The sequence below is a fragment of the Cyclopterus lumpus genome, chromosome 8, assembly GCF_009769545.1.
Source record: "Cyclopterus lumpus isolate fCycLum1 chromosome 8, fCycLum1.pri, whole genome shotgun sequence".
NCBI lineage: Eukaryota > Metazoa > Chordata > Actinopteri > Perciformes > Cyclopteridae > Cyclopterus > Cyclopterus lumpus.
In genome coordinates, this window is record NC_046973.1 from 198620 (window position 1) to 211910 (window position 13291).

Here is a 13291-nt window from a genome sequence, read left to right on the forward strand (position 1 = left end):
ATTTATGTTCTAACCTTTTCATTTTGTTGATGTGCTCTTCATAATGTTAACGTTCTAAATGTTAATGTTCTAAATGTTAATGTTCTAAATGTTAGGGTTCTAAATGTTAACGTTCTAATTGTTAACGTTCTAAATGGTAACATTCTAATTGTTAACGTTCTAAATGCTAGGGTTCTAAATGTTAGAATTCTAAATGTAAACGTTCTAAATGTTAACGTTCTAAATGTCAACATTCTCACAGGCAATGTTCTAATTGTTAACGTTCTAAATGTTAATGGTCTAGATGTTAACATTGTAAATGTTACGGTTCTAAATCTTACTGTTCTAAATGCTAGGGTTCTAAATGTTAATGTTCTAAATGTTCACGTTCTAAATGTAAGGGGTCTAAATGTTAACATTCTAAATGTTAATGTTCAAAATATTAGGGTTCAAAATGTTAGGGTTCTAAATGTCAACGTTCTAATTGTCAACGTTCTAATTGTCAACGTTCTAAATGTTAATGTTCTAAATGTTAATGTTCTAAATGTTATAATTGTTAACGTTATAATTGTTAACGTTATAATTGTTAACGATGTATATGTTAACTTTCTAAATGTTCTGGTTCTAAAAGCTAGGGTTCTAAATAATAAGATTTTAAATGTTAGAGTTCTAAATGTTAACGTTCTTATTGTTGATGTTCAATTCAATTCACTTTATTTTGTATAGCTCAATATCACAAATTACGAATTTGCCTCAGAGGGCTTTACAATCTGTACACATAAAACATCCCTGACCTTTGACCTCACATCGGATCAGTCACAAAGACTCCGGGAGAGAGAGAGAGAAGAGGAGATAGGAGCTCAGTGTATCCTAAAACATCCCCCAGCAGCCTATAAGCCTATAGCAGCATATCAAGGGGCTGGACCAGGGCAAACCTGATTCAGCCCTAACTATAAGCACTATCAAAGAGGAAAGTCTTACGTCTACTCTTAAATGAGGTTCTAATTATTACCATTCTAAATGTTAACGTTCTAATAGTTAACGTTCTAATTGTTAACGTTCTATTTGTTAACGTTCTATTTGTTAACGTTCTATTTGTTAGGGTCACGTGAACTGACTGTTGTTGTTGTTGTCGTCCTCTCAGGTGTGTCTCCATGGCGACAGGTGTGGTCGTGCTGCTGAGCACATGGCTCGGTGTGTGCGTGGCCTTTAACCTCGACACAGCGTTCTCGCTGCTGAAGACGGGACGAAACGGGAGTCTGTTTGGACTGTCTGTCTCTCTGCACCAGGACCTGAAGACAGACAGTTACCTGTTAGTACACACCTGTCTGTATGCCTGTGACCTGTCTGTCTCTCTGTTTTTTTTGCTCAGACTTTTTGTGAAAGACAAAAAGAATCCATGTTGGGATCCAGAACATATAAGCAGTTCAAATAGTAAAATTATAGAGGATCAATATAATAATTATATTATATTATAATAAAATAATAATTATAATAATATAATACAAATATAATAATAAATATATATATTATATGATAATGTTATATTATAATAATAATATAATAATATGATAATAAACTAATAATAATATATAATTATATAATATAATAATATAATAATAATATGATATGATAATAATAATATGATAATATAATAATACAATAATAATATATAATTATATAATTGTAACATAATAATAATAATATATCAATAGTGCATCTAGAATCCACCCTGCTGTGGAGCACGAGGGGCTGCTTAACGCTGCTGCACAGGAGGAATCCTCCCAGTCAGGTGGTGGCCCTGCAGCGGTAATAATGTGTTTGAGGGTCGGGGGAGGTAGGTGGGCTTGGGAGGCCTTGGGGGGCTACAGGGTTCCTTAAAGCAGTTCCAAAAGGTTCTCAATATAAAAATACAGCATTTGAAATATTCAATAACTGACTCCCCACCCCTTCCCACCCCTCCACCCGCACGGAGGCGCCTCACCGTCTGAACCTCCACAGAATGTGGTGGTCACCCAAAGGTCACCCAGCTGTCTGTCTCTACGGTCACCATGACAACCGTCTCTTTATGGTCTCTAATGGGATTGGCTGCTAATGGACCACACGCACACGAAGACAGACAAACACACACTAACACACGTTTCCTCTGGGGGGGCAGGAGGTCAGGGTCTGATTGGATGAACAGGGTTGCGATGGAATATTCCAAGCGTTACCTCCTAACGTCCTTTCCTCACCACTTTTCCATGACCTCTGTGGAAAACGTCACAGGGTCAAGGAAGTGTGGCAAGGAACGGTCATGAGGAATTAGGAAACGACTAAGCTCAGTAGTTCTGATGTTAGTGACGTGAAACTACAAAGTTCAGAAAATGGACCACAAAGAAGCTCCTCTTAGAGACTCAGAACCTTCCTGAGCTAAAAAGACAATTCTACCGGAGCCTAAATGAAAGGGTTCAACTGTCGGGGTCAAAGGTCAGCAGATTATTCCTTTTCCTGAGACAGAATCAGCTGATTGTGTCTCATGACAGATGAATCACAAAGTCCTCCGTGTGTCATTGTCTGTTTCCTTCATCTGCGTCCTGGACGTCCTTCAGACTGAGACTTCATTTATTACAGCAGGACGAAGGATAACAAAGGACCCCTCCCTCCCCCCATCCCCTCCCCTCAGGCAAATGAGGGTATGATGTCATCTGGTGCCTTTTAGCAACTTTAGAGATTTAACAACCGTCTCGTCTTGTCTCCCCTGTTTCTTTCTGTCTCACCTGTCTTGTCTTGTCTCATCTGTTTCTTTCTGTCTCACCTGTCTTGTCTTGTCTCACCTGTTTCTTTCTGTCTCACCTGTCTTGTCTTGTCTCACCTGTTTCTTTCTGTCTCTCCTGTCTCGTCTTGTCTCATCTGTTTCTTTCTGTCTCACTTGTCTCGTCTCACCTGTTTCTTTCGGTCTCGTCTTGTCTCACCTGTCTTGTCAGGCTATTGGTTGGAGCGCCCAGGGAGAAGGCGGAGACTAATGTTTTAGCCAATCGAACAGGAGGAGTGTACAGCTGCCCAATTACCACAGACCAATCAGAGTGCAGCAGGATGAAGCTCATAGACCCAGGTGAGACTCACCCATATTCAACCAGGAAGTCACATGATGTCTTTCTTTCCAGAAATCCTTTCTGAGGATGACTGGTATTAATATAATAATGAGACGAGCACGCACCCGCCACGTTCACCGACTTGCACAGGCAGATGCACACGCACACGCACACGTACACATATACACACAATCTTTTCTCTGGCTTCTCTGATGAGCTTCTCTTGGTCTGGATCAGCTTCTCTTGGTCCCTGTAAGGAGACCACTAACAACGGACCGCCCTACTGGGAGTAACGGTCTGGATCAGCTTCTCTTGGTCCCTGTAAGGAGACCACTAACAACGGACCGCCCTACTGGGAGTAACGGTCTGGATGAGCTTCTCTTGGTCCCTGTAAGGAGACCACTAACAACGGACCGCCCTACTGGGAGTAACGGTCTGGATGAACTTCTCTTGGTCCCTGTAAGGAGACCACTAACAACGGACCGCCCTACTGGGAGTAACGGTCTGGATCAGCTTCTCTTGGTCCCTGTAAGGAGACCAGTAACGGACCGCCCCACTGGGAGTAACGGTCTGGATGAACTTCTCTTGGTCCCTGTAAGGAGACCACTAACAACGGACCGCCCTACTGGGAGTAACGGTCTGGATGAGCTTCTCTTGGTCCCTGTAAGGAGACCAGTAACGGACCGCCCCACTGGGAGTAACGGTCTGGATGAACTTCTCTTGGTCCCTGTAAGGAGACCAGTAACGGACCGCCCTACTGGGAGTAACGGTCTGGATCAGCTTCTCTTGGTCCCTGTAAGGAGAACAGTAACGGACCGCCCCACTGGGAGTAACGGTCTGGATGAACTTCTCTTGGTCCCTGTAAGGAGACCAGTAACGGACCGCCCCACTGGGAGTAACAGTCTGGATGAGCTTCTCTTGGTCCCTGTAAGAAGACCACTAACAACGGACCGCCCTACTGGGAGTAACGGTCTGGATCAGCTTCTCTTGGTCCCTGTAAGGAGAACAGTAACGGACCGCCCCACTGGGAGTAACGGTCTGGATCAGCTTCTCTTGGTCCCTGTAAGGAGACCAGTAACGGACCGCCCCACTGGGAGTAACGGTCTGGATGAGCTTCTCTTGGTCCCTGTAAGGAGACCACTAACAACGGACCGCCCTACTGGGAGTAACGGTCTAGATCAGCTTCTCTTGGTCCCTGTAAGGAGAACAGTAACGGACCGCCCCACTGGGAGTAACGGTCTGGATGAGCTTCTCTTGGTCCCTTTAAGGAGACCAGTAACAGTGGACAACCCTACTGGGAGTAACTGTATTTTCAACCTAATTAAAGAGGGATTTTGGTCAGATTTAATATTTAAAATAAATATGTTGTCACATCCACAATATTTCATGTTATTGTCGTAAAACAAACAGCTCATGTTTACTTTTCATGAACAGAAAGAAGTCTCCGGTCGGAGCTATGGGAATAATGTCAACATCTGTTTCCAGCCCTAAGATGTTATCTCTCTCCTGGTGCGTTATGGGTAGTCCATCCCTCAGTGAAAAGCAGCTGCTGTCTGTTTCTGTTATCTGTGATCTGAAGTAACCACGGCAACAGCCAATCAGAGAAATTCAGTTTTCGATGTCATCAACAAACATCATAAACTCTGCAGATAGATGACATTCACAATGTCCTTCTTCAGACCTGAATCTGTCTGAAGACCTGATCGAGGACATGTGGTTGGGCGTCTCAGTAGCCAGTCAGGGCAGACCTGGGGGGCGGGTCCTGGTGAGTCTCTGTTCCTCTTGGCTTATCAAGGTGTCACTGTTTTTCAACTAATCTTTTCACCTCCATTCACCTCCACTCACCTCGTTTCACCTCCACTCACCTTGTTTCACCTCCATTCACCTCTTTTCACCTCCATTCACCTTGTTTCACCTCCATTCACCTCGTTTCACCTCCACTCACCTCGTTTCACCTCCATTCACCTCGTTTCACCTCCATTCACCTCGTTTCACCTCCATTCACCTCTTTTCACCTCCATTCACCTCGTTTCACCTCCATTCACCTCGTTTCACCTCCATTCACCTCGTTTCACCTCCACTCACCTCGTTTCACCTCCATTCACCTCGTTTCACCTCCATTCACCTCGTTTCACCTCCACTCACCTCGTTTCACCTCCACTCACCTCGTTTCACCTCCATTCACCTCGTTTCACCTCCATTCACCTCGTTTCACCTCCACTCACCTCGTTTCACCTCCATTCACCTCGTTTCACCTCCATTCACCTCGTTTCACCTCCACTCACCTCGTTTCACCTCCATTCACCTCGTTTCACCTCCATTCACCTCGTTTCACCTCCATTCACCTCGTTTCACCTCCACTCACCTCGTTTCACCTCCACTCACCTCGTTTCACCTCCACTCACCTCGTTTCACCTCCACTCACCTCGTTTCACCTCCATTCACCTCGTTTCACCTCCATTCACCTCGTTTCACCTCCACTCACCTCGTTTCACCTCCACTCACCTCGTTTCACCTCCACTCACCTCGTTTCACCTCCACTCACCTCGTTTCACCTCCATTCACCTCGTTTCACCTCCATTCACCTCGTTTCACCTCCTCTCACCTCGTCTCACCTCCACTCACCTCGTTTCACCTCCACTCACCTCGTTTCACCTCGTTTCACCTCGTCTCACCTCATCTCACCTCGTCTCACCTCCACTCACCTCGTCTCACCTCGTCTCACCTCGTTTCACCTCGTTTCACCTCGTTTCACCTCCTCTCACCTCGTCTCACCTCCACTCACCTCGTTTCACCTCCACTCACCTCGTTTCACCTCGTCTCACCTCGTCTCACCTCGTCTCACCTCCACTCACCTCGTCTCACCTCGTCTCACCTCGTCTCACCTCGTCTCACCTCCACTCACCTTGTTTCACCTCGTCTCACCTCGTCTCACCTCGTCTCACCTCGTCTCACCTCGTCTCACCTCGTCTCACCTCGTCTCACCTCGTCTCACCTCCACTCACCTCGTCTCACCTCGTCTCACCTCGTCTCACCTCGTCTCACCTCCACTCACCTCCACTCACCTCGTCTCACCTCGTCTCACCTCGTTTCACCTCGTCTCACCTCGTCTCACCTCCACTCACCTCGTCTCACCTCGTTTCACCTCCACTCACCTCCACTCACCTCGTCTCACCTCGTTTCACCTCGTTTCACCTCGTCTCACCTCATCTCACCTCGTCTCACCTCCACTCACCTCCACTCACCTCGTCTCACCTCCACTCACCTTGTTTCACCTCCACTCACCTTGTTTCACCTCCACTCACCTCGTCTCACCTCCACTCACCTCCACTCACCTCGTTTCACCTCCACTCACCTCCACTCACCTCGTTTCACCTCCACTCACCTTGTTTCACCTCGTCTCACCTCGTCTCACCTCCATTCACCTCGTCTCACCTCGTCTCACCTCGTTTCACCTCCTCTCACCTCGTCTCACCTCCACTCACCTCGTCTCACCTCCACTCACCTCGTCTCACCTCGTTTCACCTCGTTTCACCTCCATTCACCTCCATTCACCTCCATTCACCTCTTTTCACCTCCACTCAAATTGTTTCACCTCCATTCACCTCCACTCACCTCCACTCACCTCGTTTCACCTCCACTCACCTCGTTTCACCTCGTTTCACCTCGTTTCACCTCGTCTCACCTCATCTCACCTCGTCTCACCTCGTCTCACCTCATCTCACCTCGTCTCACCTCCACTCACCACGTCTCACCTCGTCTCACCTCCACTCACCTCGTCTCACCTCCACTCACCTCGTCTCACCTCGTTTCACCTCATCTCACCTCGTCTCACCTCCACTCACCTCATCTCACCTCGTCTCACCTCATCTCACCTCGTCTCACCTCGTCTCACCTCGTCTCACCTCGTCTCACCTCCACTCACCTCGTCTCACCTCGTCTCACCTCGTCTCACCTCGTCTCACCTCCACTCACCTCATCTCACCTCGTCTCACCTCATCTCACCTCGTCTCACCTCGTCTCACCTCCACTCACCTTGTTTCACCTCGTTTCACCTCGTCTCACCTCGTTTCACCTCCACTCACCTCCATTCACCTCCATTCACCTCTTTTCACCTCCACTCACCTCGTCTCACCTCCACTCACCTCGTCTCACCTCCACTCACCTCGTCTCACCTCCACTCACCTCGTTTCACCTCGTCTCACCTTGTTTCACCTCTTTTCACCTCCACTCAAATTGTTTCACCTCGTCTCACCTCGTTTCACCTCGTCTCACCTCCACTCACCTCGTCTCACCTCGTCTCACCTCGTCTCACCTCCACTCACCTTGTTTCACCTCGTCTCACCTCGTCTCACCTCGTCTCACCTCCACTCACCTTGTTTCACCTCGTCTCACCTCGTCTCACCTCGTCTCACCTCGTCTCACCTCGTTTCACCTCCACTCACCTCCACTCACCTCGTCTCACCTCCACTCACCTCGTCTCACCTCGTTTCACCTCCACTCACCTCCACTCACCTCGTCTCACCTCCACTCACCTCGTCTCACCTCGTCTCACCTCCACTCACCTTGTTTCACCTCGTCTCACCTCGTCTCACCTCGTTTCACCTCGTCTCACCTCGTCTCACCTCCACTCACCTCCACTCACCTCGTCTCACCTCCACTCACCTCGTCTCACCTCGTTTCACCTCCACTCACCTCGTCTCACCTCGTTTCACCTCCACTCACCTCGTCTCACCTCCACTCACCTTGTTTCACCTCCACTCACCTCGTTTCACCTCCACTCACCTCCACTCACCTCGTTTCACCTCCACTCACCTCCACTCACCTCGTTTCACCTCCACTCACCTCGTTTCACCTCCACTCACCTTGTTTCACCTCGTCTCACCTCGTCTCACCTCCATTCACCTCGTCTCACCTCGTCTCACCTCGTTTCACCTCCACTCACCTCGTCTCACCTCCACTCACCTCGTCTCACCTCCACTCACCTCGTCTCACCTCCACTCACCTCGTCTCACCTCGTTTCACCTCCACTCACCTCGTCTCACCTCCACTCACCTCGTCTCACCTCGTCTCACCTCCACTCACCTCGTCTCACCTCGTTTCACCTCCACTCACCTCGTCTCACCTCCACTCACCTCGTTTCACCTCCACTCACCTCCACTCACCTCGTTTCACCTCCATTCACCTCCACTCACCTCGTCTCACCTCGTCTCACCTCCACTCACCTCGTCTCACCTCCACTCACCTCGTCTCACCTCGTCTCACCTCCACTCACCTCGTTTCACCTCCACTCACCTCGTCTCACCTCCATTCACCTCGTCTCACCTCCACTCACCTCCACTCACCTCGTTTCACCTCCACTCACCTCCACTCACCTCGTCTCACCTCGTTTCACCTCCACTCACCTCCACTCACCTTGTTTCACCTCCACTCACCTCGTCTCACCTCCACTCACCTCGTCTCACCTCGTTTCACCTCCACTCACCTCCACTCACCTCGTCTCACCTCCACTCACCTTGTTTCACCTCCACTCACCTCGTCTCACCTCCACTCACCTCGTCTCACCTCGTTTCACCTCCACTCACCTCGTTTCACCTCCATTCACCTCCACTCACCTCCACTCACCTTGTTTCACCTCCACTCACCTCGTTTCACCTCCATTCACCTCCACTCACCTCCATTCACCTCGTCTCACCTCCACTCACCTCGTCTCACCTCGTCTCACCTCCACTCACCTCCACTCACCTCGTCTCACCTCGTCTCACCTCGTTTCACCTCCTCTCACCTCGTCTCACCTCCATTCACCTCGTCTCACCTCCACTCACCTCGTCTCACCTCGTCTCACCTCGTCTCACCTCGTCTCACCTCGTCTCACCTCCACTCACCTCGTTTCACCTCGTTTCACCTCGTCTCACCTCATCTCACCTCGTCTCACCTCCACTCACCTCGTCTCACCTCCACTCACCTCGTCTCACCTCCACTCACCTCGTCTCACCTCGTTTCACCTCATCTCACCTCGTCTCACCTCCACTCACCTCATCTCACCTCGTCTCACCTCGTCTCACCTCGTCTCACCTCCACTCACCTCATCTCACCTCGTCTCACCTCCACTCACCTCCACTCACCTCATCTCACCTCGTCTCACCTCGTCTCACCTCGTCTCACCTCGTCTCACCTCCACTCACCTCGTCTCACCTCGTCTCACCTCCACTCACCTCGTCTCACCTCGTCTCACCTCGTCTCACCTCCACTCACCTCGTCTCACCTCGTCTCACCTCCACTCACCTCCACTCACCTCATCTCACCTCGTCTCACCTCGTCTCACCTCGTCTCACCTCGTCTCACCTCGTCTCACCTCGTCTCACCTCGTCTCACCTCCACTCACCTCGTCTCACCTCGTCTCACCTCCACTCACCTCGTCTCACCTCGTCTCACCTCCACTCACCTTGTTTCACCTCGTCTCACCTCGTCTCACCTCGTCTCACCTCCACTCACCTCGTCTCACCTCGTCTCACCTCCACTCACCTCCACTCACCTCGTCTCACCTCGTCTCACCTCGTCTCACCTCGTCTCACCTCCACTCACCTCCACTCACCTCGTCTCACCTCGTCTCACCTCGTTTCACCTCCATTCACCTCGTCTCACCTCCACTCACCTCGTCTCACCTCGTTTCACCTCGTCTCACCTCGTCTCACCTCCACTCACCTCCACTCACCTCGTCTCACCTCGTCTCACCTCGTCTCACCTCCATTCACCTCGTCTCACCTCCACTCACCTCGTCTCACCTCGTTTCACCTCGTCTCACCTCGTCTCACCTCGTCTCACCTCCACTCACCTCGTCTCACCTCGTTTCACCTCCACTCACCTCCACTCACCTCGTCTCACCTCCACTCACCTTGTTTCACCTCCACTCACCTCGTTTCACCTCCATTCACCTCCACTCACCTCCACTCACCTTGTTTCACCTCCACTCACCTCGTTTCACCTCGTTTCACCTCGTCTCACCTCATCTCACCTCGTCTCACCTCGTCTCACCTCGTCTCACCTCATCTCACCTCGTCTCACCTCATCTCACCTCGTCTCACCTCGTTTCACCTCCACTCACCTCGTTTCACCTCCATTCACCTCCATTCACCTCTTTTCACCTCCACTCAAATTGTTTCACCTCGTCTCACCTTGTTTCACCTCTTTTCACCTCCACTCAAATTGTTTCACCTCGTCTCACCTCATCTCACCTCGTCTCACCTCGTCTCACCTCGTTTCACCTCCACTCACCTCGTCTCACCTCCATTCACCTCGTCTCACCTCCACTCACCTCGTTTCACCTCCACTCACCTCGTTTCACCTCCACTCACCTCGTCTCACCTCCACTCACCTCGTCTCACCTCCACTCACCTCGTTTCACCTCCACTCACCTCGTCTCACCTCGTTTCACCTCCACTCACCTCGTCTCACCTCCATTCACCTCGTCTCACCTCCACTCACCTCGTTTCACCTCCACTCACCTCGTCTCACCTCGTTTCACCTCCATTCACCTCGTCTCACCTCCACTCACCTCCACTCACCTCGTCTCACCTCCACTCACCTCGTCTCACCTCCACTCACCTCCACTCACCTCGTTTCACCTCCACTCACCTCGTCTCACCTCCATTCACCTCGTCTCACCTCCACTCACCTCGTTTCACCTCCACTCACCTCGTCTCACCTCGTTTCACCTCCACTCACCTCGTTTCACCTCCACTCACCTCGTCTCACCTCCACTCACCTCGTCTCACCTCCACTCACCTCGTCTCACCTCCACTCACCTCGTCTCACCTCGTTTCACCTCCACTCACCTCGTCTCACCTCCACTCACCTCGTCTCACCTCGTCTCACCTCCACTCACCTCGTCTCACCTCCACTCACCTCGTCTCACCTCCACTCACCTCGTCTCACCTCGTCTCACCTCCACTCACCTCGTCTCACCTCGTCTCACCTCGTCTCACCTCGTCTCACCTCCACTCACCTCATCTCACCTCGTCTCACCTCCACTCACCTCGTTTCACCTCCATTCACCTCCACTCACCTCGTCTCACCTCGTCTCACCTCCACTCACCTCGTCTCACCTCCACTCACCTCGTCTCACCTCGTTTCACCTCCACTCACCTCGTCTCACCTCCACTCACCTCGTCTCACCTCGTCTCACCTCCACTCACCTCGTTTCACCTCCATTCACCTCCACTCACCTCGTCTCACCTCGTCTCACCTCCACTCACCTCGTCTCACCTCCACTCACCTCGTCTCACCTCCACTCACCTCGTCTCACCTCCACTCACCTCGTACTCACCTCACTCACTCGTCTCACCTCGTCTCACCTCCTCACCTCGTACCTCTTCCACTCCACTCACCTCGTCTCACCTCGTCACTCACCTCTCTGTCTCACCTCCACTCACCTCGTTTCACCTCCACTCACCTCGTCGCACCTCCACTCACTCGTTCTCCCCTCCACTCACCTCGTTCACCTCCACTCACCTCGTCTCACCTCCACTCACCTCGTTTTCACTCCACTCACCTCGTCTCACCCTCCACTCACCTCGTCTCACCTCCACTCACCTCGTTTCACCTCCACTCACCTCGTCTCACCTCCACTCACCTCGTTTCACCTCCACTCACCTCGTTTCACCTCCACTCACCTCGTCTCACCTCCACTCACCTCGTTTCACCTCCACTCACCTCGTCTCACCTCCACTCACCTCGTCTCACCCCCTCACCTGTTTCACCTCCACTCACCTCGGTCTCACCTCGTCTCACCTCGTCTCACCTCCACTCACCTCGTTTCACCTCCACTCACCTCGTCTCACCTCCATTCACCTCGTCTCACCTCCACTCACCTCGTTTCACCTCCACTCACCTCGTCTCACCTCCACTCACCTCGTCTCACCTCCACTCACCTCGTTTCACCTCCACTCACCTCGTCTCACCTCCATTCACCTCGTCTCACCTCCACTCACCTCGTTTCACCTCCACTCACCTCGTCTCACCTCCACTCACCTCCACTCACCTCGTCTCACCTCCACTCACCTCGTCTCACCTCGTTTCACCTCCACTCACCTCCACTCACCTCGTCTCACCTCCACTCACCTTGTTTCACCTCCACTCACCTCGTCTCACCTCGTCTCACCTCCACTCACCTCGTCTCACCTCGTTTCACCTCGTCTCACCTCCACTCACCTCGTCTCACCTCGTCTCACCTCGTTTCACCTCCACTCACCTCGTCTCACCTCCACTCACCTCGTCTCACCTCGTTTCACCTCCACTCACCTCGTCTCACCTCCACTCACCTCGTCTCACCTCGTCTCACCTCCACTCACCTCGTTTCACCTCCACTCACCTCGTTTCACCTCGTCTCACCTCCACTCACCTCGTCTCACCTCGTCTCACCTCGTTTCACCTCCACTCACCTCCACTCACCTCGTTTCACCTCCATTCACCTCCACTCACCTCGTCTCACCTCGTCTCACCTCCACTCACCTCGTCTCACCTCCACTCACCTCGTTTCACCTCCACTCACCTCGTCTCACCTCCATTCACCTCGTCTCACCTCCACTCACCTCGTTTCACCTCCACTCACCTCGTTTCACCTCCACTCACCTCGTCTCACCTCGTTTCACCTCCACTCACCTCGTTTCACCTCCACTCACCTCGTCTCACCTCGTTTCACCTCCACTCACCTCGTTTCACCTCCACTCACCTCGTCTCACCTCGTTTCACCACTCACCTCGTCTCACCTCGTTTCACCTCCATTCACCTCGTTTCAAATCCATTAACCTCTTTTCATCTTGTCTCACCTCCATTCACCTTTTCACCTCTTTTCAACTCCATTAACCTCCACTCACCTCCACCTCCACTCACCTGTCTGTATAATCTTACTGTCTTTAACTAACTAACTAACCCGTCTCCTTACTTTCTCCAGGCGTGCGGTCATCGCTTCGTTAAACTCTATGGAGCATTCAAACTCAGACACATGATTGGCCGATGTTATCTCCGTGGAAACGACCTGCAGTACGACGACACAGACACTCACTGGCAGAACCCCGACCAGCCCTGCAGGTAGGTCACATGACAGGTAGGTCACATGACAGGTAGGTCGCATGCTAGTTAGGTCACACACTGTAAAATGTAATAAGTTGACTTTATTTTTAAAAAAACGTGAAGAAACCGATTCCCTCAACGTTTCTAAGTAAAGTAGCTCAATCATT

At 51.2% G+C, this 13291-nt stretch overlaps 1 protein-coding gene across 1 annotated transcript in view; it reads left to right on the top strand.

Moving 5' to 3' along the window:
- Positions 1–1130: 1130 nt before the first annotated feature.
- Positions 1131–13291, top strand: part of LOC117734697 (integrin alpha-3-like) — a 44194-nt gene continuing 32033 nt past the window's right edge. The window contains exons 1-4 of the mRNA XM_034538943.1: positions 1131–1291; positions 2946–3073; positions 4733–4818; positions 13006–13142. Coding sequence (XP_034394834.1) covers positions 1134–1291; positions 2946–3073; positions 4733–4818; positions 13006–13142 — 509 coding nt within the window. The 5' untranslated portion in view covers positions 1131–1133. The remainder of the gene's footprint in view (positions 1292–2945; positions 3074–4732; positions 4819–13005; positions 13143–13291) is intronic.